Genomic DNA, 27,953 nt, shown 5'->3' with positions numbered 1-27,953 from the left:
ACATGTAAGTGCAGATACATGAGAGAATTACTTCCCTTCTGTGAAAACTGTCTGGAAGTATCCTATCACGTAATATTAGAGATAAAAATTGCAAACTTGAAATAAACCAAAAAGACTTAAGTAGTACTATATTTTATTTTGAGTCTAATTATTTAATGTGATGTTTAAATTTAGGCTTTTAATTACTTTTTCATGTAGTGAATGCAAAATTTCTGTATTTTTTTCTTTTTACTATCTATAATGTTAAATGAAAAAGGAGAGGGGTATATTTCACATAAAAATAGAGGATGAATTCTGAGATTTCTCCCAAAGGTCTTACTGTCCCATAGATGTGGGCACTTGTTGCATAGTAAATAATGGAATACCATTTTTGAACAAATGATTTCTGCCCCTTTGATCCTGCACTTCCTCCAAGACAAGAAACTATGACTAAGTTGTTCAACATGGCATGATAGCGAAAAAGTCTTTCTAATTCTATCTTTCCTTAAATGAGCTCTATTTCTTGTAAACCACATGACAGTCCCTTGGCTGTGGTTGTCTGTTAAAATTTCCTGTTTGGTCTAGTTTCAGCAAACCAAAACAAACAGTTCACAGAAAAGGCTATGATAACTACTTTTTCCCCCCTTTTTGGTATGTCCACTCAAGTGCTTTCTCCTTAGAGGTACACAGAATGGGAGGAAAATAGCCACAAACAAGGTGTAAGTAGGTCACAGAAGTTTCAATGCACCAAAAAAAGTGCCATCTCCATCCCGTGATATTTTAGCATCTTCACGTGGTATTGCAAGCTGAAGTTCATCTCCTTCTTCCAGCTTTGCAATGCCTGGAAAAGAATGGTTTACAAGAGCTTTAAGTGGTTGTATAATGGAAAAGAAGAAAAAGGAATATCAAATAAAATGATTTTGTTTTGGGAAATAATGTTAACATAGACATTCAAACTTCAAGTTCTATCTGTGGACTTCTAAACCAGTTACTATCCTACTAGCCTAAAAAAAAGTTAAGTAAAGAAACAGAAGGAATTACAACAGATGTAGATGTATTTATCACCTACTGCTTATAAAATGGAGAATCTAATGTTTAAGAAAAACTGTTAGGTAAATAATAGTGCATCCCTTGATGGAATAGTATATAGTTAAAATAGTTTTGTTTCATTTTATTGACAAGAGAATTTTAATAATGTTAAATAAAAATACACATGCATATAAACTTTTAAATGTGAATATAAAATGCGTAGATTAAGAGTAAAATACCAAATACCATTTATGAACAGAGCACATCTGTTACACAGTGTTTCTCTAGAGACAAGATTAGGGGATTAGGAGTCATTTGGATCACTTTTTATAGCCTCCTATATATTTTGTTTCTTTAAATTTCCATATTTGTCTTAACAACCAAAAGCAACAAAATAATTAATTTATTAAAGGTAAAGAATAAATCTGTATGTGTGCCTAATAATAATGACATATTTTTGTGATTCAGGAGTAAAAAACATAATTCAAGAAATACACTCAGTGTATCAGGTAATTTCTGACCCCATTAAAAAAAAATCTGTATGAAGGAAAAGAAAGAGGAGAAGCAAGGAAAGAAGAAGAAACAAAGAAACTAACAAACAAAATAGTATCTGAATTGCCAACACTTCAACTAACCTTTAAAAAAGTATTTGCATTGTTTCATTAACATATAGTGAAAATGTACTTGCATGAACACATCTATGTTAACATCTATTCTATCATGGAGCCCAAAGCACCCAATTTCCTTGGGCACCAGTTAATCGGTGTTTATGTACTGAGCATATATTACGTACCAGACACCTTTCTAGAGACACAAAGAAAAGTGTGACAATTTTTTTTTTTTTGGTCACCAAGGTTCTTGTTTTTTGTAAGGTACCAAGGTAGACAATAAACAAAAAAGACATAGTTTTACATATTGTTAAGGGTAACATGTACATTTTCTAGAACTGGCAAAGCATTTAATGACTAAATAGTAAAAAAAAGATTGTAATTTTTTGTTGACTACATTAGTAATTATCATAGAGATTAAAGATATTTTAATATTTTGATAAAGACTACAGGTCACAGAGCATTAAGTCACAGTAACTCTCAAAACAAAGTGGGAGTGACCCCTCTCACCAACACGTTTTGTTTTTTATTTTTATTTAAGAAAGTGTTAGAATTTTTTTTAAGATTTATTTATTTATTTATTTATTTATTTATTTATTTTAGAGAAGGGAAGGGAGGGAGAAAGAGAGGGGGAGAAACATCAATGTTGGTTGCATCTTGTGCGCCCCCTACGTGGGACCTGGCCTGCAAGCCAGGCATGTGCCCTACATGGGGAATCAAACCGGCGACTCTTTGATTCACAAGCTGGTGCTCAATCCACTGAGCAACACCAGCTAGGGAAGAAAGTGTTAAAAGTTTCCTAAGGAAGAGAGGATAATATAAACTCCACATATACATTACTCAGTCTCAAAAATTATTAACCCATTGTCAATCTTGTTTCATCTATAATTTGAAGCAAATTCTAGACATCATATCATTTCAATGTTTCTATATGTATCCACACAACTTAACCACAAGAACCAACAAACTACCTTTTAAAGTAGGTTCTCTTTAAAATTTCTACACTGAGTTATTGGCTATTTCAGTTCTTTGAGCTTATAGTAGTATAAACTTTTCTACAATAAACACTTCTGTTAATAAAATAATGAATAAAATTCTGCTTTGTGTAGAGAAGAGGTTCTTTGGTATTATGTTAGGTTTCTCAAAAGGGCCATTTTAATTTTTTTCAGGTTATTATGGAAGCATTTTATACACTTATAATGTGTAGTTCATGGTTTTAAATAAATTTGCCCCAGAACAGATAAAAATTGCAAGCCTAAAATTTCATACAGAATGGTTCTCATATATAATACTAAGCTATTATCATTGAGAAATATCTTTAAGATCAAGTTATTTATTCTTAAAAAGGACGGCACTTAGGATATCTGTTTGAGAAAGTAAATGTGAGAGCAGCAGGTTATTAGAAAATCTGAAAGTTTGTTGTAGGTATAAGTACCGATGAATACAAATACATAGCAGATTGGCATAACCTCCCATCTATAAATATTTTGCAGCATCAAAATACTGGTGGCTACTGGGTACAGGGAAGCAGTTTTTTATGACAGTTAGGAAATTCCAATGTAACAAACTTCCCCATCACCCTGTTTGAGCTGTTTATGGCTGCAGGTCCAGAATGACGATCACCCCTATTACTATGTGCTTCTTCCCTTTCTTTCTGATTTATTGTGCCTCTCTGTTAATAAATGCCTTTGAAATACGGTACTTCACGCTGAGCAGTCCCTCCCCAACCCTCGGTTTCACACCGCCATTTCATGGTCACTGGACCTGCAGGCATTGCTCAGGTCCTAAATGGATTTGTCTAACCACCAGAAAGGAATAAATAAATGTTTTGAGGCAAACACTGCAGACCTGAAATGAACGAAGCCTACCCACCCTCTTTTCTCTCTGTATCTTTATGGCCCCTGCGTTGAAATGCGTATGTACTCCCACACTTTCACATCCCAAAGTCGCCGTCTGGTGTCCACTATACCAGACGTTACCTGCATGAAAGTGAGAGAGAAGCCACTGGGCAATGCGACCTGATCCTCGAATCAGCAAAGGGGATTTTTTCCACTGCATATAAAGAAGAGTTTTTGGTAGTTCACACTCTGGAATCAAACTGACTGGTTTAAACCAAGTTCTGGAACTTAGTAGCTGTGCAACCTAAGACAAAGTGTGTTACTGTAGCTCTGTGCCTCAGATTCCACCTCCCTGAAACAGGAGGATTAAATGAACAGGTATGAAGTGCTGATAAGATTGCCTGGCACATGGTAATCATTCTCTTATTCTTCTACTGTTGTTGTTATTAGAGGTTAAAGAAAATACAGCTTAGAATTGTTCTTAGTGTTGATTGCTATACAGTTAAACTGCCTTTTCTAAATGTATATAAAAATGATAAAACTATTAGGAATGATTTTATCTGCCGCAATTAAAACAGACTAGCTTATCATTCAAGACAATAAAAATCACACAGTATACTGAGGAATGTCTTCCTATTTATAGAGAATTATTATTTACCAGCTGAATAACAGGAATTATTGGGTAGTGTTTCAGGCATATTTTGAATACATCGGAACAAAGTCACCAGACTCAATTCATCCCCAAAGACATGGACTTTTTTCCTCTGTATTAGGTGTCCCATGGCAAAGGTGTTATCGGTGTACAAAACCTGAGAAATAAACCAAAGAACTCGGTCAGAAGTAAGCACAAAATGGGAAGCACTGGGCTGTGACAACAGAAAGGGGATGGAACCGACCTGACCATATATAAAAAAGTAACCGGTTTCTTTGACCAGTATTTTATTTTCTTTTTCTTCTAGGGCTCTTCCTCTTTTAAAGCTGAGAAGCCACGGAACGAATGTGTAAGATCCTACAATGAAGAGAACAATTTATAAGATAGGAAACTGAGAAAAGCAGTTTTTCATATCCACTTCATTTCTAAACTAAGTGTGAAACATAGAAGAGAATTTTATGTTTTAAAGAAGAGAGAAAAAGGAGACAAATTATACTACTCCATTGGCTTCTCCAGTGTCACTTATATATTAACTGAGGTGAATATCAGATACAGGAACTTGACAGCAAATACTTAAGATGAAATGTCTGGTTTTTCTTTCAGTCTTCTGTATTTCAGCAATTTTCTTAAGGATGGTCTGGATGGGAAAGTCTGAGGCAAAGAATGTATAAAATATCTCTGAATTACACCCTAAGAGAACTTTTCCAGTTTTTCTTTGGTTCCTAGAGAGGACACAGTGAGTATGTTGAGAATTTAGCAAAGGTTATCAGGAGAAAGCAAGCCCCTCTTTTCACTGAAATAATGTATAAAAACAGGCGACGACGGGTTTGCCCTGTTACTTATCGCCGAGATCTTTGGTTCACAGGCTATCCTCTTCCTGTTTGCCACTGGAGGGTTTTCATTTAAGGAAAGTATTTCTCAGGGACCTCTTTTGGGAGGAGCAAGTTAGGGTCATCAGGTTTGGTCCATTTGGGGGGTATTCACTGCCTGTGAGAGATGTCACAAAAGAGATTCCTGGAGTCCTTAAGGCGGGCATACAAGAGCACCTGTGAAGGTCAGTTTAAGAGGCGTGGGGAAAGTTACTGAGACGTAGTTTCTCCTGTGAAATGGTCAGGAAACTGTGGTCGTGATCTGTAATATTCAAACTGAATGATTTCTGTCCAGTACTACACTTCTCCTTTATCCCTAAACTTTACTTGAGGAGTGACAGGGGAGGCACTGTGCTCACGAGGAGAATGAAGTCGTAGACAGAAGACAGAAGCCACAGAAACGAGTTGGCAGGAGGGGACCAAATCATTGAGCCAGGACATGATGCTTCTGGACATCAACCCTAGTAACAGTGTAAACACTCTTTTCCTGTGAATTCATGGTATTAAGTTCACTGTTGTAAATTTTCACCATTAAGTAAATATTGGAGTAAATGGTGAACCATAAAGCTAGACTGAGAAACTTGGCAGGGAGTAAAGAAACTGGTATAAAATAAGTAAATAGAAAAGTTAAAAATGATAATATGATAGACTAGTAAAATGAAACTGCAGTAATCTAAAATCATTAAAAATGTTCGTATGATTGATAATGTTGAATCACTTGTGTTCCCAAACTTCACCTTGGTTATAACAAAAACAGAAACAAAAATCAATAAAAAAATTCAGAGTCCACAAGACAATATACCAGGAGCTCAAGAAAAGGACAACTTGTCACAGAATTGAGATTAAAGGAAATTTTTGCCTGAGGATTTTCTTAAGGAGACATGTTAAGATGTGGTAGTTGATAATGTTTTCATATTCATAAATACAATTGCTCAGTGTATGAACCCACATCAACAGGTCCCCAAGGCAAGTTCCTCATCTTTGAACTTTTCCCCAACAGGATTCTCAAGGGAAGACTATAATACAAGAACACATATTTTCTGAATATATGTTCACCTTTTCTTATAACCAAGGTGAGGCTTGTTAACACAAATGATTCAACATTATTAATCATAGGAACATTTTAAATATGATTTTAGATTACCACAGTTTCATTTTACTAGTCTACCATATTGTCATTTTTAAATTGTCTATTTACATATTTTATACCAATTTATTTATGGTCCCTCTCAACCAGGTTTCCCAGTCTAGTTTTATAGTTCACCATTTACTCTAATATTTACTTAATGGTGAGAATTTACAACAGTGACTTAATACTGTGAGTTAAGAACGCAAGTAATTCAACAAAGGAAAATGACACTGTGAATTCATGTTAAAATGAAACAATTCCTTAAGGTAGCCTTCCAAGTTCAGATTATCATAGACAGAGGAAGAGCTGTCAGAGACTGAGGAGAAGGGAGAAAGGAAGGCAAGAAGGAAGGGGCATCCCAGATCTTCAAAGGTGCTCTGGCTGGCCCCTCCTCAGCACTCCCACAAGCCTCTTCTGTCACGTCTCTCACAGGGAGTGAATGTCCCCAATATGGGGCAGGCCTGATGACCCCAATTGCTGTTCCCAAAGAAGGTATCTGAGAAATACTTTCCTTAAATGAAAACCCGCCAGTGGTATACTGGATAATTAATGATAGCCCGTGAATCAAAGATATCCTCACTTATGAATAATGGGCAAACTCATCATTGCCTGTTTTTCAGACAACACTATTTTAGTGAAGAGATTATAATAATGGAGTTTTACATGATGTTTAACAGAGATCATTCCCAAAGACATGAATGAGGAAACCATGGTTAAAAAGACTTGCAATAAGTATTAAATACGTTAATCTGTAAAACCAAGATAAAAACACATAAAAAGAACTGTTTGACAGAAAGGATGAAATAGTTTTATGCCATGTCAATGTAGGAATTATATAACTACCAAATATAGGAAGTAGAAGAGGGAAAATGCTGGCAGTAAATTATCAACTGTCTCATTTCTAACAGCTGGGGTTTAAAGGATATAAGTTAAAGTTGAAGGGTCGATTAATAAATATATAAACGTTTTAATAGTAAATACACAAAAGTTACAAAATATAATATTGTTATCCAAAAGAATCTATGGTGAACAGGAAGATAAAATAAAGAGCAATCATATTAATTTTATCACAGACCAGAGTGGAAAATCAATAGATATAATTGTCTAAAGATATAATCATAGATGTCAGAATGATGTCATGGAAAATGGCAGAGTAGAAAGCTCAAAAAATAAGTCCCTTCACTGAAAAGCAATTAAGATGGCAAAAACTCATGGACATTTTCGGATGTATGAAATCTATATATAAAATCTGTATGTATATAAAAAACTTAATGGATCAAGAGAGCATTTAACACAAAGAAAGAAAAAAAGGCTGTTAAATTTCAGTAAGAAAGTGTTATAGTATTTTTGCTTATTCATTTACCATCTTCAATTTTCCAGGTTAGCAACAGATATGAAAATAGCAGCCTGAGTCCCGGTGGCGCCTTGCTGGTGCCAGGGAGTGAAATACTTATTCTCAAAACATTGAGGCTATGCATTATGACCTACCTAGAAGCCCCTTTCAAGTGGAAGCTCCCTAGGCTGTTTGTTGTCAATCAAAAGCTTTAAAGACATTCACTACCTGTAGCTACTTGGAACAAGGAACAGCAGATGGGGCAGGCAACAGACTAACCAAAAGCCTGAGAAGAAGGCTGAGGAGGAAGATACTTGAAGAAATAAGGCCTTTCACATGCCACTATACACACCAAGGAATCTGTAATGCAACGTGCATGCTCAGAGCAGACCTGAAAAAAATCCTACAATAATGCCTCTAGTTAATCTTCAGCCTCCATGTAAGTGGGAGGGGAAGTCTACGGCAGAGTTGTTGGCGGCCTGGCTAAATGTTGAAGTAGTTCCCCAGCTCAGAGCCAATCTGCTAAGAAAAGGATAGTATTTTTGTAGTTGTTATTGTTGTTCCTGGTATTTATATAAACCTCTGTCAGGATTAGGATTAGAGGTTTAAAAAAACCTATGATATATTGTCCTGGGTAAGGGAAACAAAAGAACAAATAAACAAATGGGACTACATCAAACTAAAAAAAGTTTTGCATAGCAAAGAAAACCATCAACAAAACGACAGATATTTGCTAATGACACATAAGATAAGGGGTTAATATTCAAAATCTATAAAGAACTCAGACTACTCAATACCAAAAAAACAAACAACCCAATTAAAAATTAGGCAGAAGACCTGAAGACAGTTCTCCAAAGAATATATACAGAGGGCCAAGAGATATATGAAAAGGTGCTCAATATCACTAAGCATCAGAGAAATGCAAATCAAAACCACAATGAGATATATCACCTCACACTTGCCAGAATGGCCATCATCAATAAATCAACTAACAACAAGTGCTGGGGAGGATGTGGAGGAAAAGGAATCCTAGGGCACCATCGGTGGGAATGCAGATTGGTGTAACCACTATGGAAAACAGCATGGAGGTTCCTCAAAAAATTAAAAATGGAATTGAATTGCCTTATGGCCTAGCAATTCCACTTCTGGGAATCTATCTGAAGAATCCCAAAACACTAATTTGAAAGAATATGTGTTTGAAAGAATATCTCCATGTTCACTGAAGCATTATTTACATTAGCCAAGATACGCAAACAACGCAGGTGACCATCAATATACGAGTGGCTAAAAAAGCTGTGGTACATTTACACAATGGACTACTCAGCCATAAAAATGAATAAAATTTTACTTTTTGCAAAAGCATAGATGGACCTATAAGGTATTATGATAAGTGAAATAAGTCAGACAGAGAAAAGAAAAATACTGTGTGATTTCACTTTTATGTGTAATCTAAGGAACAAAATAAAGAAAACAGAAACAGATTCATAGATACAGAGAACAGACTGATGGTTGAAAGAGGGGAGGAGGTTCAGGGTGCTGGGTGAAGGGATTAAGAGGTAGAAATTGGTAGTTACAGAACAGTCACAGAGATGTAAATTACAGCATAGGATAGTCAATAATATCATACTAACTATGCTTGGTACCAGGTGGGTTTTTGAAATATTGGGGACCACTCTGTATAGCACATGATTGCCTAACCACTACTCTACATCAGAAACTAATACAGAATAATATTAAATGCAAGCTGTAATTGAAAAACTTTTTTAAATTGTAAAAATTATGAATTTAAGTAAAAAAATCAGTTTCATGATTTTTAACTTAGATACTTCTATATAAATATCTAAAATAAATATTATTTCATTTTTTAAAATGTACATATCATACCTATCATTTTACAATGTGCTTTTTAATCAACACTAAAATAGTAAACTATATGCTGACATACATCCTAATTAATCTTCACTAATAAATAATATTCTATGAAAAAAAATCAGACTGACTGCAGAGATAACAAAAAACTTCAGTGACCACATAGGACAAGAAATACAGTCTTAACAAAAATAATTTTGGAAAATTAATAACCAAAAGGACCACCATAGTCCACAGCAATCAACACCAAACCTGTGGGATAGGAAAAAATATAATTTCCTGACTTATCACACTGTAATACTTAAATTGTTCAATTTTCAAACAAAAATACAAAGCATATAAACAAGCAGAAATTTATGGATCATTCACAGGAAAAAAAAAATTGGCAGAAACCATTCCTAAGGTAGCCCAGACATTGGACTTAACAAAGACTTTACATCTTCTAAATATGCTTAAGGAGCTAAAGGACACCACAGAAAAAGAACTTAAGAAAAGCAGTAGAACTTTGTTTGCATAAATAGACACTATCAGTAAAGAGATAAAAATTATTTTTGGAAAGGGAACCAAACAGAACTTGTGGAGCAGAAAAGTCAAAAAAAGTTCACTGGAGGGGTTACAGAGTAGATTGAGCAACAGAAGACAGAATCAGCAAAACTGAAGCTAGAAGAACTGAAGTTATCCAGTCTAAGGAGAAGAAGAAAGAAGGAATGAAAGGAAGTGAAGAGAGTCCAAGAGACCTGTAGGACACCATGAATCACACTAATGTGTGAGTGACAAGAGTTCCAGAAAGAGAAGAGAAGGAGAATATTTAAAGAAATAATTGTCAAACTCTTCCCAACTTTTAAGAAAGAATAAATCTATGTGTCCAAGAAACTGAATGACTTCCAAGAAGGCTAAACTCAAAGAGATCCATACCATGACACATTAAAATAAATCAGCTGAAAGACAAAGACACAATGGAATCTTGAAAGAAGCAAGAAAGAAGCAACTCAAGTACAAAGGAGGCTCAATAATATGAACAACTGATCTCTCACTTGAAACCATGTAGGCAAAAGGCAGTAGGATTATATATTTAAAGCTCTGAGTGAGGGATTACATCAGCAAGATGGCAAAGTACAATAGAAAGCCTTATACATTACCCCTCCATTGAAACAATGACTTTAAATCAAAATACCTTGAAGAGAAATTCAGAATCTAGCTAAGTAGAAGCATTTCAAAGGAGCACAAAGTGAGAAGCAGCCATATTTGTATAGGTAAGAAGAGCAATTTCAGTTTACTCACATCAATTTTTCTCCTAAACACACTGAGCTCAGCACCAAGAAGACTGCCTTACTCCATGATTCCTCCTATGGAAGAACAGTAAGTTCCTACCTTGGCTAATACTGAACACTGAAAAACCAAAAGAGCTTGGTTGGTCCTGAATACAGTTAGAAAAAAAGAAAAGGGGAGAGCATCCCCTTATAGCCAACATTTTTATTGAGGAGGAGCTGATTCTTTTCCTCAAGGAGGGAAAAAAGAAAGCAAAGGGGATCTTGTCCTCAGACTTAGCATGGCTAATACCAAGCACTGTTGACCAATACACATGTCTCCCAGTCAAAATCAGCCCAGGAAGACTGGAAAAAGTAGCTGCTTCTTCAAATGCACAAATAACAAAATAAATCTACAAGGAATATAAAGAATCAAGAAAGCACAACACAATGAAAGAGAGGAAACAAACTTCCCATAAACAAGCTGAAGTAAATGGCTGAAATAAGTTGTAAATCACTTTACTTCTAGTGTAAAAGTTAAAAGACAGAAGTATTTTAAAAAACTGTACATATAATAATTTAATAGTTACACAATGGAAAAAGATGTAAATTGTCACATCGATAACATAAAGTGTGGAGAAGGGAGAAGTAAAAATGTAGAGTGGCTGAATGGATTTTAAAAAAATCCAACCATGTGTTGCCTGTAAGGAACTCACTTTAAGGACACAGATAGGTTGAACCTGAAGGCTTAGAAAACAATATTCTATGCAAACAGTAAACAAAAAAGAGAGGTGGCTCCTCTTACACCTGACAAAATGGACATTTTAAAACTGTCACAAGAGACAAAGTAGGTCATTATATGATGACATTCAAGAGGATATAACAAATATAAATATATATGCACTCAATACTGGGGATTGAAAATATTAAGAACTTTTAAAGAAGAAGACAACAATACAGTAACGGTAGAATCCAATATCCCATTTCAAACAATGGACAGATCATCCAAAAGAAAACCAATATGGAAATAGAATACTTGAACAACACTACACAAGTCTAAGTGAACTTAACAGAGATACAGAATATTTCAGTCTATAGTACCAAAATATACAATCTTCTTAAATGCACAAGGAAAATTCTCCAGGATAGATGAAATGTTAGAGTGCAAACTAAGTCTCAACCAATTAAAAGACAGCAAGTATCTTTTTCAACAACAACAGTACGAAACTAGACCTCCACAACAGGAGGAAAACTGGAAAATTCACAAATGCATGAATGTTAAACAACACACTCCTGAACAAGTAACAGGTGAAAAAAATCAAAAGGTAAATGAAGACATATTTCGTGACAAATAAAAAAGGGAACAGAACATATAAAAATTTATGGGACACAGTGAAGCACTACTGCTGGAATGTACATGCACACTTACATTTACCCACTGTCCAAGCAAGGCCTGCTGGCAACACAAGGCCAGTCAATGTGTCCAAAGGGCAAGGCACTCAGGCGAGCACCCTGGATCAGTGGAGAGCAGCCACCGAGCCAAGAAGATGACAACACTGTGTAACTCATACTCACAATCGAGTAGCAGCTGAATCTTTTTGTGTAATTTTTATCATTTTGGATTTTGGCCAAATGCGTAAAACAAATCGTTTTCTAAATTATGTATTTTGTAAATTTTATCTTTGGTCCTTAGGGTCTTTTCTGGCTTAATTTTAATTCTTATGAAACAGTTAGTTGCCTATTAAAAGTTACAAACATGATTTTGGAAAATGCAGAGTAATAAATAATAACAGAGTTTCAAATAGTTTAATATTTGTGTTACATTTAAAATAACTAAAAGTCACATAGAAAAATACAGATGCAAGATAACACTCCTGGGAATCATTACAAAGGCCAATCCAAATTCAATCCAAATCCAATCTGGACTCATTCTTGTTTCCCCATTCCTGGCCCCAGCTTAACCTCTTGACACTTTCGAACTCCATTTTCTGGGTTTCATAACCTGAACATGCCCTTGACTGCTGCCTGCTTTATTTTTCTCAATAGCATTTAATTTTATGAACAGCATTTACACTTTACGTATTCATTGTATTTTTCCTCATCAGAAGGTAAACTCCATGAAAATAAGGAACCATACATATTTTAGTCACTGCTATGCTCCAGTGCTACACAGTAATTGTAATACTGTATATTCTTAACCATTACATGTAAAATATAAAACAATAATTTCACACTGAAGATTTATCATAGAATGTTATATTTGCTTATTTGTACATATTATATATTTATTAATAAATTAATTCTATAAGATGTTTATGATATGCTCGATTTTACTGCATCCTATGATTTCTACAGCTTAATTGGATAATTAATATTTGTGAAGATGATCTTGAAGCATTGTAGGAGCCAAAATGATTTCTAAATAATAAAAAATAAATTTTCCTTTAGTATCGATTTTGTTTTATCATATGTTAATTATTTAAGACTTCTAAGTATTAGTGTCTCTAAGATAATTCTATTTTAAAATATTAGATTAACCTAAATATTTATTCCCTAATTATTTTGAATAAATTTGCTTATTGTTTTAATTTAACTAAAGTTTTGAGGTAGAGAATAAATTTGAGCTGAGGTCTGAATACAGTCTTTGGGCTTGAAATTTACAAGTGACTAGAATATATTAAATTCTAAGTGGAAAAGTTACTGGGACTAGTTTATTACCTTTTCGTATAGTAGGCATGTCATTATCTGCAATCAGTTGCAAGCAGTCTTGAGTGACTGAAAAGCAAAAATGTATCATTTTAGTTACTTGAATAGAAATAGTAACAGATCTAAGATGATTTAGAGAACACAAAGCTACGAACTCATTTTCCAGGAACATTAAATGCATTATACTTTCTACATAGTTCGTATATTGTTTTTAATATTACTTTATGAAATTTGCCCACAGGTTTTTACTATAACTTGTACTTGAAATAAAATTTGTACTTGAAATTCATGTTTGAGAAAACCTATGTGCTGTAGAAATACAGTAAGTATATCATTACACTTTTAAGCTAGCTTGCTTTAAAATGCTAACAGATAGAAAGCAAGTTTAGTCATAATTGTTTTTCAAGTCTACCAAAAACATGAGCTACTTACTCCAGCAGAATATTCTAAAATGATTTTTTGTTTAAAAAATCTAACAATAAATAACTACTCACTAGTATTAAAGATGCTATTAACATTGTTAAAAAATGAAATTAATTGTTAACACTTATTGAGCCAATATAAAACCAACCTCACAAAAATCCTAAAAATTACACACTGAAAACTGTCTTGAGAAAGTGGAATCAACTTGCCCAGGTCCTGAGGTGGAAACCACATCTCTTTCACTGTGGAGTCAAAGTCACCCTCCATTCAAATATTTGGATCAAAAAGAGTACAGACAGAACATCTTTTAAATATAAAATGGAAGATTTTCCCTGAGATAGCTTAATCAGTAAAGTTTCTGGGAAGCATCAACTCATATCACATATTAAATGTACAATAAAATATTACAGAGAATATTCATGGGAATAAATAACTATTCTGTTAAAGACAAATGCCATCAGGTAAAAGCAAAATAAGTAGACTGTAGGAAAAGAAAGCAAAACAGTAAATATCTTTGAAAAATATAACACATAAAACTGAGCATGCCTATTTTAAATCAATGAACTATTATTGATAGCTTAGGTTTGTTATTTTTTAGCAAGTATTGCATTCAGAACTGAAGTAATACTTTAAACATGCTTCTCAGGGTATAGATTTTAAGAACTGAATTTCTGCTTCAGTTGATTAAATATTTCTAATATTTAAAACATGAAATAACGGATGTAATAATTATATGATATTCTGGGTTGTGCAAGTGCTTTGGCCTAAGAATAATTCTCTTAAAGAGAGTTATCACATAAGAAAACCTGTTAAGAAATTTCTCTTGGCATTTAAAGGTGGAATATAATGTTAAAAACCTCAATTTCTTTATAACCATGAAACTTTTCTAACACATTTTTATGTTAGTCTGATCAATTCGATAGGAGAACTGTTTAATTTAGTTTCTGATTCTTTTATTGATTTGTAAAACAGCGGTAGCCATGTCTGTGTTAGGGAAAATGTGACTCATTAGTGCAACTACTATGGCACACCCTTTGCTAGGAAATTAAGTCAAAACATCGTAACAGGCAGAATGATTGTGGATAAGGAGGTTTTGAAGAAAGAAGTACAAAGCATCCAAAGGAGCTATAATCTGAAGGGCACAATAACAGAGTAGCCACGTTAAACCTATTTTAAATGTTTTTATTTTTGTAACAAAAACTTCTTAAGGAATTACTACTTACAAGGCACCATAATTACTTCTGTGAGGGATGCAATGGTCAATCAGAACACCTAAAGCTCTAATCTTTCTTCCACACAGAAAAAGAAGAGGATGTTGACAAAAGTCCAAGTCAAATATCCAAATTTCCATCTTCTTTTGTCATTATGTGTACAGGGATATTATAAAGATTAAATGAGATAATGCATATGAAACATTTAGCACTATACCTGTTACATAATAATTGCAAAATCACTCTTGGCTATTATCAGTAGTAGCAGTGCTAGCAATACTGTTCCTAACATTGTTGCACGAAATAAACTGGGCACGTAATGGACACTATGAGAACATGAGAACAAGTGAAGCTGATTAAAAAGAACACAGAAATACTACAATACATTACTTCCCATTTCAATTAACCCTTACCTTGACTGCTCCCCCAAAACTCCCATAGGACAAAGAGTTTTACGTAATGAGTGAAGCCTCAACACTACCAAACTGATATGAATCTGTCTGAATTTTAATCTCCGCAGCCTAACTAAAATTTGGCTACAACCTACACGTTGAAAAACAATGATCTATTTCATCATGTAGTAACAGAAATCTACCTTTTAGAAAAAAATACGCTATCAAGAGAAAAGTTTATTTCAAGCAATACTCTTCAGAAAAGAAAATGGGCTATCAAAATGACAGTTCAATAACAATGTTAGAAAAATAACAATAGGATTGTCCTCATTAGATGCCGCTCAGGTCCCATTAACCCAATCAGTGTTACTTATCTCTTCACAGTTCAACTCTTCTTTCTTAGAAAATTTAGTATCTACTACCACTTATTTCCAGTTCAGCCTTTTAGGACTCTAATTCAACATAAATCTGATTTTAACTACAGATTATTGCTCCCAAAAAGCGGGTAAAGAAGAACACAGTATTTTCTGACATCTCCCAAGAGCATAAATATCCAATCACAATAGTTCTGAGAATGCAGAGTCAATGTAAAACATAATATTGATAACAATTGTAATACTGATTATGTTTGGTTTTCGTAAGTCTTTCATATGTCATTCCCTCTACTACAATTAACAGGAATTACACAGAGTTTAAGAATAATTTATCTTTTTAACTAAGCAAGGCAACAGCATACATTAAAACCTTTTTACATGATTGGGAAACATATTTCTAAATATATATATATTATATACATATAATAATGTGAGAAACATGGATAGTTATTCTTGTTAAGTACGTTGTGACAGCATAAGAAAGTTTACTCATAATATTAAACTTTTTGTAAAATATTTCTAAAAACAAGTTGTATTAATGACAAAAATAGATTACAAAAGAGAATCCCTAATATAAGAATTTTCAAAACAAATAATCTGCTATCACTCAACATTTAATAAATAAAATAAATCTAACCAATTTCACAATTAAAATAGCATTTAAATATTTTCTATACAAAAAACCATTTTGAGTTTGAATGCTACCTTCAAAATTGTTATTCAAATATCATTAATCAGGAGGAGGGACTTGAAAGTTATTGGGATTGCTAATATCTATTATATTGCTCTCTATATTGGAACTAAATTCTTTCAAACTAGAACCTTGTTTACTATACATTATTTCAAGAGGCTAATATATAAAACTACTACAAAAATGCAATTATTACAGATTACATGTGGCTCCCATGAAAGATACCATACATTTGCCCAATTCATATGTATTACATCTACTAATTTTTCATTATTCCTCTCACTTAGATGGAAAAGTTTAATTAGAAGAAATCTTTTAAAGATCTATATATTGACCTTATGCTGGATATAGATTTATGAAAAAACTGAAGAAAGAACTGCTGTAGGATAAACATTTCTACTGGAATGGAAATTCAAGAATTTAGGTGTGGAAAACTGGATTATAAAGTTTTATTTGATCAATGATAAGCAGTTTGCTTGGGCAGCAACTTATGAAACCAGTATGAGTTGAGGGAGTTTTACTGGTCTAAAATACAATTATACAAATGATGCACCCAAGATAAATTGTGAAAAAAATATTAGGTCGCCCTGGTTGGTGTGGCTAGGTGGAATGAGCTTCCGGCCTGGGAACCAAAGGGTTGCTGGTTCAATTCCCAATCAGGGTACATTCCTGGGTTGTGGGCCAGATCCCCAGTAGGGAGCATGTGAGAGGCAACCACACATGCTCCATCTCACTTTCTTTCTTTCTCCCTCCCTTCCCTTCTGTCTGAAAAATAGATAAAAAAATTTTTTAAAAGTTTAAAAAAACTGAAAGTCTGTGACTAATGACTATATGAGTTTGAAGGAGAATTAAAAATTAATAATAAAAACAAGTTTTCAGTCTGAGGAATTAAGAAAGATTGTAGTGCTATAATGGCCTTGGGGAAGTATGAAAGAGGTACTATTTTGGGGGGGCTACAAAGGAGTTGATAAAATAAAATAGAAATAACTACACTTGATAGAACTAAAGAAAAGTACTTGAATTAAAGATTTTTCTCTCTGTGTATACAGAGAGCATTTAGCATTAATTGGGCATTGTCATGTATCACTCATAATATAATTGTGTTCTATGCCTAAAGCAATGTAGGATATGTAAAACAGCAGCCCTTTACATAGCCTCATGATCACTAGGAACTAAAAATCAAAACAAGAAAAAACCTCCACCATTTTCATTTAATGTTTCATTTTACAACCGATCAAATATTTTAATTTAAAATTACTAATTTTATAGTTGAGCCATCATCTCCACAGGATATGTTTTTTCTTTTGCCATGACTCCTTTGCATTATTTTAGAATATTTCTCAATTAATGATGTACACTCAGAGGTCACCGGATATCAGTAACTTACTAGTGAAAAACATTATGCAAACATGTCTGCAAGAAAGGTAAAACCAAAAACAGCAGTATACCTGAATGTCTGGAGAAAGGTAATAAAAAATTGCACAAATGGTTGTTACATTTTCAACTTCCTCCTTGGACATTTCTATCTGGATGCCATAGTGATACCTTAAGTTCAACATGCCCCAAATTGATTTATCTTCCTCACACACTCACCTCTTACTCCTTTCTTTCCCTCCCTTAATGGATTGTATAACTGTCCTGAGTCGCCCAAACTAGAAAATCTATATACATGCCTTATTCCTTCTTTCTCAATTTTGAAATTCAACTAATAAATAAATTCTAATGGTTTGAATTTATAACTTTTGTTCAATTTAGATTGTATATCTCATTCATTTCATTCAAAAATTTTACTGAGCACATTCCATCATGTGTTGCACTAGGGAGAGCAAAAAAAGGAGACACAATTCCTACCCTCATGAAGCTTACAAACTAGTGGGGAGGACAGAGGTGAATCAACATGATAAAAACAGAAATAAAGTTGCAACTGTATGAGAGAGAGAAAGAAAGAGGAGGGAGGATTTGGGAGTGGGGGAGAGAAAGAGAGAAACATACCCATTTGACCCAAATGGAAGGTTTCTCTGAACAGTGACACTTCAATTAAATAAAATCAGAAGGAAGAAGGGAACAGGAACATTTGAGGCAAAATTAATAGTCATCAGTATATGGAAAGGTCTATGTTGGAGGGACACAGCAAGTATGAGTGAAAGGAAAAGAGAGGGGGAGAATGATAAAAATGGGAAGGTGAGGAGCAATGTACCCTATGTTCAGATTTTTCACCCTTGTCACCCTGAACAATTACATTAGCCCACCAAGTTGTGTTTCTTCTTTTTTCTACAAACTCTAGTCCATAATTAGCATTTTTCTACAGTTATCTTTCTAAACCTCAATTTATCTTGTTCTAATGTTTATAATTCCTTCAGTGGCCATTCTTGAATACAAAAACAAAGTCTACTTTCACAGCGTCATGAACTCGATTCACCCACCTAGCTGTACTTAAATACACTTTTCAGAAAAGGAGGTCATCTTCATGCACCCGTGACTGTGTATCTGCCATTTCCTCTGCATGAATATTCCTCCCCTTTTCATCTGGTGGAAGCCCGCTCATCCTCAGGGTTCAGATAAAATATCAACTCTTTCCCTGGTCCTACTAGCTAAATATCTGATCCTACTATACTTCAAACATACATCTATTGACATACATTTCACTATACATACTAATGGTTTTTTTAATTGTCTCTCTCCCTAGACTGTAAGTCACCTGACATTAAGGATTCTCATTTACAAAGTTGCAGTGTCTGGTTTGAGCAGACTAAAACAAAGATCTGTGGAACAATTTAGAAAAAAAAATAGACATCATAACATCCAACTTTATAATACATTAAATAAATTTAAATTAATGCCTTAGATGAAAAAGCTTTCATAAATTTAAAGAAAATATATTTCAATAATTTCTGGGCCCTCTAACAATAAATCTTTGGGTTCATGGTTATGTTGAAAACATTTTCCATAACAAATAATCCTCAATAATCAAGTTTTTAATCTTCAGCCACAGAATTATAGCATACTATTATATTTTTTTAAGTAAATGGCTTTGTACTAGTTTCCTGAAATTCTTACTCTTTATTACTCTGACAAGCTCTAGAGCAGGAGTTAAAAGAAAAAAGGATGAATCGACGTGAGACTTCATAACTAGTGTCAGAAGCTATCAAAAGCAGTTATTTTCCATTTCCCCTATCTCAAACAGGCTAGCCATTGGAGGAAGAGGAGGAGGAGGAAAGCCTCAACTTGTAAAAAACACTTCAATCAATTAGCACTTGCAAAAATCTTATACATTTAAAAGAGTAAAGGGGTGTTCGCATGTTATACCTCTTCTACCTACTAAAATAAGACCTTTTCTTATACTTATTTTCCTCCTTTATTATTGTTTACACTCTCTAGGATAGAGTCTTCTCTATCCCAAATCTCCTCAATCTTCTAAACCCAGCTTAACTCTTCTCTACCATGGAGTAGATAATCTTTTAGTCTATAATCATCATTACTAACTAACATTATATGATTCCAAACAGGATGACCCTCTCATTGGTAATAATATTAATAAAAGTCTGGATCTCAAAGGACTCAGTACTTTTTTTCATATCTGGTGTCTTACTTGGCCAGTAAGCACATAGAGCTTGCATAACAAAAAACTCAGAATTTACAGTCAAAAGATTTTACTTTTCAAACCAATTAGCTGTTTAATCATAAGACTGACATAATTTTGAAATGTTTTCTTATCTATATAATAAAAATAATATCTATTTCATAGTGTTATAAGAATCAACTGCAGTCATAATTTACATGTGTTTTGTAAAAGCTAAAGGGCTTGGTGTTTATTATCTTAAAATTTACATTAGTTTTGCTTAATTTCTCTAACTAAATGTTCCGCTTGTTGAGAGAAGGAACCAACTCTGGTTGGGCCTCAAGTCTACCATTTAAATTAAAGACAATAATGACAACTTAATAGGAGTATTGAGAGGGTAAATCTTAGATCAACAGGACATAACCCAGAGTTTACATATTGAACACACCCAATAACTAACTTAGTTTCTCTCTTCACTTTTCTACAGATTCCAGAGTGCCTACCTCAGAGTTTTTCATAATTGCTGTTCATTCTGTGGAAAACATAGTTTCTTCTCTAACTCTTCAGAAATGTATATATCATTTAAAAGAAAACCTCACCATAACAAAGAACTGCCCAACGCAGTTTTTTTAAGTAGGCCATGACCTATAAAAAGCATAATTAAACTTTAAAATTAAGATGATCCATTCATACAGAATGAGAACACATCCCTCAACATTATAGAATTTATGTGTAAAATAACTAACCATGTCTGAAATTTAAAAAAAACAAACAAACTGAAAGTATTAAGAATTGCTGCGCTTTCAAGAAGATAGACTTACTCTGGCCTCCTTATTTGAAATAGAAACATACCCTCTTCGCTCTCTCCTGGTCCTTAACCCAGCCCTAAGATTTTCACATATTCAATACATTTGCCATTTGCTAGTATTATGATTCACTCACTAATTATGTTTATTGATTATTTTCTGTGTCTTTCTACTTTATTGTAACGTAATCACTGACAGGCAGAAACTTTTATCTGTTCTATTTTCCAATCACCACCCACCTACTAGAATAAATCTTGGAACCTAGCAGTGTTGCAGAATATGTGGAAGAGACGTAATATCACTCTTGGCTGTGCCGACTGACTTGTTTCCTTGCTCTTCTGTTTCCTAAAACTTTAAATTGACAAGAACAGGGTTCAAAGATTTGGTTGTCAAGTCACTATTTTCACTTTAAATACTTTTTTGGAAATTGAACAGAAAGAAGCCTGTTCTTGCAACACTGAAAAAAGAGGCCCTCCTTATTGAAGCAGAGGGTTAAAATAACCGTCAGGGGAAAATCTGGTCAAAGATCACCATGGCAGCAGCCAGCTGTTTATGTTCTAGGAAGGAACACGCCCTTACTGGGTAAGAAGCTCCAGTTAGCCTAATTCTGATACAAACTGTAAGGCTGAGTTTTACATTTTATGTTTTTAGCAGGCATTTTACAGCTTTGTAAATTTCTGAGCCAGAAATGTCAATGAAACAAAGACAGTTTTATAGACTTCTCAGATATCCCATCTTTCCTTGAAAAGGAGAGAGATTATGAATTTCAAGAAAAAGATTCAAAAATAGTATTGATATTTTTTCTTTTAACAATTAAAAATGTTTACCCCAGAGAAATGGTTGAGTTACAATATAAGGTGTTAACTTATGTGTACTATATTAAAACCTTTGACTTTAAAATGTTAAATACAATGTGGTGTCCTGGATAGTCCCTGGGACATAAAAAGGATATTAGTAGAAAAACTGGTGAAATTCAGATAAAATCTAGAGTTTCATTATTAGTTAAGTCCCAATGTTGGTTCCTTAGTTGTGACAAAGGTACCAAGGTAAGGTAAGATGTTAACATTAGGGGAAACTGGATGAGAGATATACAACCAATTCCTACACTATGTTTGCAACTTTTCTATAATTTTAAAATAAAGCCAAACTAAAAAATTTGCTTGAAAATGAAAAAAAAAAATAAAGTAGTTTGGTAAAAATCTTACAATACATATGTGTAAGATGAAATTTGGATACTCTTGTTTTTATATTTCTTTGAGTTATTCATGTTTTCAACACTTTTATTATTAGAGTTGAGACAGTTATAATAAAATTATAAAATAATTTTTGTCTTTCTATAATTTAAAACACATGATTTCCAATAAACTTTAAATACCCTAATGAGTAACAGGGAGAACATACAATGGCCATCTGATTTTATTTATAAACTAATAAAATAATGGTTTCAGTAGGAGCCCATGTGAAAGAATTCATTTTCTTGTTGAACTCTAAATATTCTTATCTTTGGGTTTTAAAAATGAATACACTTCTATGAATCTAAGCTTATCATCAATAAATATAATTAATGAGTAAAGTTAGGTGAGGGTTCAAAATATGGGTCATCATGATCCCATTTGTGAAGGTATTGTAATGGGTAATATTTTCAAAGCCATAAATTTTATTTATTTTTAATTAGGAATATCTGAAAATATCCATCATGGGCTTAAAAGCCCACAAATGGGCCTAATCAGTTTAGTATGAGCCATTTGGCAATTCTTTGATCCTGGATTTCCCCACATTTCTGTTTGTTAAACTATAATCAGAAATTATCTTATGAAACTTAGTAAGACTTTCATTGAAATACAACATAATTAAAGAAAAACAAAACTAGAATCAATTTTAAAATTAAGTAGCAAGTTATAAAGTCAAGAAAAAGCAGAATTTACCCTTGGGAGGACTGAAAGAAGTAACAAGTGGGCATGTAGGCTGATGGTAGTCCCTTGATCTACTGCTGTCATTTTAAGAATATCCACCAAGCTGTATCCTTAAGATATGTGCCCTTTCTATATGTAATAATACTTCAAGTAAAATAAAAAATTAAACAAGAAATCCATGAAATTTTAGTTGTATATAGAAAATGCATATATAAAATTAATAAATAAAAACATAAATGAACACTTTGAAAGCAAAAGGAACAACCAAAGGTTTTTGAGTTTTCCTGGAAATAAATCATAACAACTATTGTGTCTACCTGGTGCACCAAGAGAGTCTAAGGCAATGGGTTCCCAAACTCTTCCCATGACTCTAGCCTTGTGATCAGGCTCATTCTTTGGTTAATTGCCTTAAATGTCAAATTTTAAAATGTTTACGTTGGTCTCTAAGTGAAACATGGGAAAATCCCCTCAACGAAATGATGACAAGTGATTCCCAAATCATTCTACCTTGCTTCATATTGAGCTCAAACTCCATCAACAAATATTGATAGACTACCTACTGTGTGAAAGCGTCGTGAAAAATATACAGAAGACAAAAATGAACCAGGCCACATAAGGCTCTACTTGTACACACAGGAGATATACAAATAAATAGACAGTAGCCTTCCTAGATGATATATAGTAAGTACCCGATACTGATGCAGTACTAGGCTTACTGTGCTGGTGAGATCGGGCTTTCTAGACCAATAAACTGAAATATATTTAAAAATTGTATATACACACAATAAAACCGAAGTGGCTGATTGAAGTGGCTGAAATGTGCGTTGGATTTATAAAAAAATAAGAATAGGTAACATTCTGGTTTGTCATTTGGCAATATTTAGCTCTGAACCTTCTTGACATAGCTATAAAAAAATGAAGCATTGCCATTGAACAGTACATGTAGAAAGCAGAGTTCTAGACAAAAATTGAAAATAATATTATAATTCTGTTAAGTATACATCCATAAATATGTTATAAATCCATTAGTAAGATGCTGAGGCTTAAAAATAAGCATGAGATCAAATCCTATATCATTTATTAAAAATTCTGTACATTTTTAAACAGTTTAACAAGCTATTTGAAAATGCTAAGACTCTAAAGCAGCAACAAAACTTTTTAAAATTAACTTTGAAAGAACAGTGAAACTTATATAAGAAAAAATGTTTTATTGGGAAATTAAATGTTTAATAGAGATAAAAAAAATTCTTGAATATATCAATTAAACAGTGTATAAATTCATTTTCTTCCTCAGTTTTAAATTCCAACAAAATATTAATGGTCCCAAAATATATAAACAAAATTAATAAGAACATAAATGAACACTTTGAAAGTAAAAGGAACAACCAAAGGTTTCTGAGTCTTCCTGAAAATAAATCAGAACAAGTAGAATGGAACAACAACAACAGAAAGCTGCAGATTCAAACTGCATAGACTTTTCTCAGTTCCAGAAAAAAAAGACCTTAACAAATAACAGCAACAAAATCAGAGTTTCAAACAATATTCTTGGGTATATACATTAATTTTAGAGTAGTGCTAAGCAAAATAAATTTTCTTTGCACAAAATAGTGTCTATAACAACATTCTAGCTATTTCATTGACAAGGAATAGCATATATTACCTGTCACTAAGGCTCTCATCTTCAAACCTGCCATCTCAGATCTTGAATGTTATGAGTATGTACTATGTACAATATATATACATGATATATGCTATATACTATACATATTGTATGTACATTATACAGGGGTGGGCAAAAGTAGGTTTACAGCTCTGAGTACAGAAAACACAGACTCCATTCTTATATTATTATTTTTGTATTATTTTCTATATGAACAACTGTAAACTTATTTTGCCCATCCCTGTATACTATATTACGGGTTTATAAAAATTAGAGGCAAAACATGATGACAACAATGATTATATCTGGACTGTGGAAACTGGATAAATTATAAGTCACTCAGAATTTTCTGTTAATATCTACTTTCTAAAAACTGCAAATTATTTGGGGAAATTTTTTTTATCAGTATACAATTTTTGGTGCCATAAAAACACAAATATGTAAATACATGATCATGGGAGGAATTTTAAAAGATTAATAGAGTATATTTTGGGGAAGTAAAACTCAAGGAGTTATTGATTTATTACTCTATTCTCTTCTTCTTAAGCTGCTGTAATGAGCCTCTATCCTCTCTGCAATGGTAAAGGTAGGGTTTATTTTTAAAACAAACATGTAGAGGCAGGGGAATACCAGCAAAGAAAGATGACGATGATTGGGGCACCCTGATCCTTCAATATCTGTTGAAGCTCACTACATTACAAAATTATTTAAAATATTTTTAGTGCAGATAAACAAATTAACAAATCAATGAAAGACAGTTTCCAAATAGATTCAACTATATATGAGGAACTTAACATAACACAGTAAGCTTTCCACTGCAAACAAGTTAAAAATTATCATCTAATACATTTGGTTGAGATATTTAGCAGCAGTTTGGAAGGAAAAAGTGGAAGAAAGGGGAAGTTAAAGCTAGTATAACATAATCTATCAAAGTATATGCCAGAAGTAATTATGAGTTAAATGCCAAGCTAAAACACTAAATTATAAAAAAGTCAAAATAGCAGATGATAAACTATTTCAGAGGCTATGAACAAATATATTTTTAGCTTTGATGTATGAGAGAAAATCTAAAGGAAAAGCTTATCACATTAAAGTATACAGATGCAAAATTTCTGTACACATTTTAAAAAATAGCAAAATATTGTAAAAATATTAACATAAAAATTTCAATACACAATTAATGTGTTATAGAGTATATTCAAAATTACAGAAAATAGCGGAGACAAATGAGAGAAGTTATAAATAAAAATTAGCAGAAGATACAATTAGGAGTTATTAAAATATGTGGAATGAAGTTAATTCTCATTTGTAAGCAAGCAACAAATTCAGTCTGAGATATAGTTTTACAAGTACTAAACTTGCCTAGATACATTTTAAAAGATAAGATGCTATAAGACTGTGGAGAACTTGTACATTACTTTTTAATTGCACTTATAACTCACTGGAAAAGCAATAGGCAAAAGGTAGCAAGGGTGATAAAGGTGTACATCCTTCTAGCTCAGATATTCCATCTACTAAATTTATATTGAAGATATTAGTCCTCATAAACAAAAGAGATCTGCACCAAAAGTTTTGGTATATTCCATTACAGCAAAAAAAAAAAAAGTCTATGTTAAATAACTGTATTATGAGTAAGCTAATGTAGATGTGTGAGAATTACTCAGCAATAGGAAAAATGCTCAATATATAAGTGAACACAAAATATTCCATAGTATAGGTGCTGTATTTTTTCAATTATGTAGAAAATATAAATGATAAAATGCAAAATATAAAAATTATTGATATTTTAAAGTATTGTATAAATGTTTCCTAGTTTAAAAATATTTAAACCCAATTGTTTCTGATAATTGGCACAAAGATACAATAACCAGATAAAAATATAATTTTATAAAATAAAAATATTTTTTATAAATAAAGCATTTAGTGAAAAAACGGTTTACAGTCAGAGCATCTAATGTGTGCGTGTGTGTGTGTGTGTGTCTGATACAAGAACACCTAGTCTCTATGTATCTCACACATTTCTCTTCAGAAGTGTAAATATATATAAATAATTACACGTGTTCTATTTACCTCACTTTCACTGTGAAGATTAAAGGAAACAGTAGGTGTACAATACTTAGCCTAGAACATTCCTGCCTGGCACATTCTAGGTGCTTAAAAAATGTTCTTCAATATAAAAGGGGAACAATGCCAAGGATTTGTTAAATTGTGATACTAGTAAATGCAATGCGAATGTTCTTCATCTTTGAAATGAAGGAACTAAAATAGTTTATTTTAGAAGGCTCCAACAAATGTGAAGTTTCAGGAGCCTATAAAATTCTGCAGAACAAGTGGAACATGAAGAAGGCAGAAACCACTAAAGAACTGTTACAAGATTATGAATATGTGGACCTCCTGAAACAGCATACACTAAAGTTTTAAAATGTGTGTGTGTGTGTGTGTGTGTGTATAAACTTTTTTAAAGCAAGAAACCAAATAAAGCACAAACACACACCTGCTTCATTTGATTTCACAGCATCCAATGCACCCTCAGGAAATGTTTCTTTGGCTGAACTTTTATGACCCAGGTAGACAAAAACCAATTCTACACTAACACGTAGTACTTTTTTTCCTCCCCAGGGAAGTGATGGGGAATGCTTCTGACATAGAAGTGAACTATTTGATCAGAAATATGTGCCTCCTTTTCCTCCCCTATACTTAAAGTATAGCACACACACAAATACTCCTATGCACAAAATCTGCTCATTTGAGAACAAAACGTGCTTGCAGCCTATTAAACCTGCCAGTGCTCAGGCTTGCTTGTAAAGCCACATTTGGTTTAAAGTGTAAATTTCAGTTTCTAGGTTATGCTCACCTCTCACTCCCCTGCCCCTCTCTCCAAATGATGCTATCCTCCACACCTGTGAAGGCTGGGATCTCTGGATCCTAAAGATTCCGTGCCCCAAACATACCTGTTTCTTCTGGACCCTGAGCAGCACGCTTATTCCTTATGCTTTGACTGGAGTTGCTTTCTCCTGAAGCTCGCGGTGCCAAGATCCCCTAAGAGGAGAAAAACCTCAAGTTATGGCAAAGACATCTGAGGTAGAAGAGGCAGCATTGCAGGGAGAACTGTGCCTAGAGCTTCAGCTGCTGCAAACTTACTTTCAGTACCGAGGTGGCAGCTGGAGCCTCCCGCATAGCTGCCCTGGTTGCTGCTGCTCCTGCCTGGAGAGGGCCTGGCAGCTGCTCAGTTTGGTGCTCTTGCAGTTCCTCCCGGAGGCTTCTCAGCTCTGCTTGTAAGGCAGCCACCCTGCAGAAAGATACCACCGTGAGGCAGCAGGACACCAGGGCTAGCAGCAAGGTGAAGGCCAGCAGTGTTCCATTTTTGGAGAATTGGACAGAGGGGCTTTCCTTCTGGGGGAGGATGGAGACATACTCCTTCAGTTTCATTTCTTCTCTTCTCTTAAAACAACAAGAAAGGCGTGACTGCTTCCCTTCTGTGGAGTCATTCATTTCACTCCCTGAACTATAAAAGTTCAGGACTTTAGAATAAGTGACCACGGGGAATGGATCATTTCCTGTTATCTGTGTTTGTTGATGTCCTACATTGATTACATTGGCCAGCTTGGCTCCTGCCCTCAGGAGAATTCTCCTGAATTTTCTTCTCCCTGCGTTGCTGCATCTCT

General features: G+C 33.6%; 1 protein-coding gene across 1 annotated transcript; it reads right to left on the bottom strand.

Annotated features, from left to right (window-relative positions):
- Positions 1 to 181: 181 nt before the first annotated feature.
- TNFSF13B (TNF superfamily member 13b) lies at positions 182 to 27,953 on the bottom strand. Its single transcript, XM_054574316.1, has 6 exons — positions 27,430 to 27,953; positions 27,240 to 27,327; positions 13,272 to 13,328; positions 4,351 to 4,463; positions 4,113 to 4,263; positions 182 to 820 (listed from the first exon to the last, which is right to left on the bottom strand). The coding sequence occupies exons 1-6, from the start codon at positions 27,778 to 27,780 to the stop codon at positions 708 to 710; spliced, it is 873 nt and encodes a 290-aa protein (XP_054430291.1). The 5' UTR covers positions 27,781 to 27,953; the 3' UTR covers positions 182 to 707.

This window comes from Pteronotus mesoamericanus, unplaced genomic scaffold, assembly GCF_021234165.1.
Source record: "Pteronotus mesoamericanus isolate MK-2021 breed Mesoamerican mustached bat unplaced genomic scaffold, CSHL_Meso_final contig_26, whole genome shotgun sequence".
Taxonomy (NCBI): Eukaryota; Metazoa; Chordata; class Mammalia; order Chiroptera; family Mormoopidae; genus Pteronotus; species Pteronotus mesoamericanus.
Note: the sequence above shows the minus strand (reverse complement) of the source record. Positions and strands in the feature narration are given on the sequence as shown.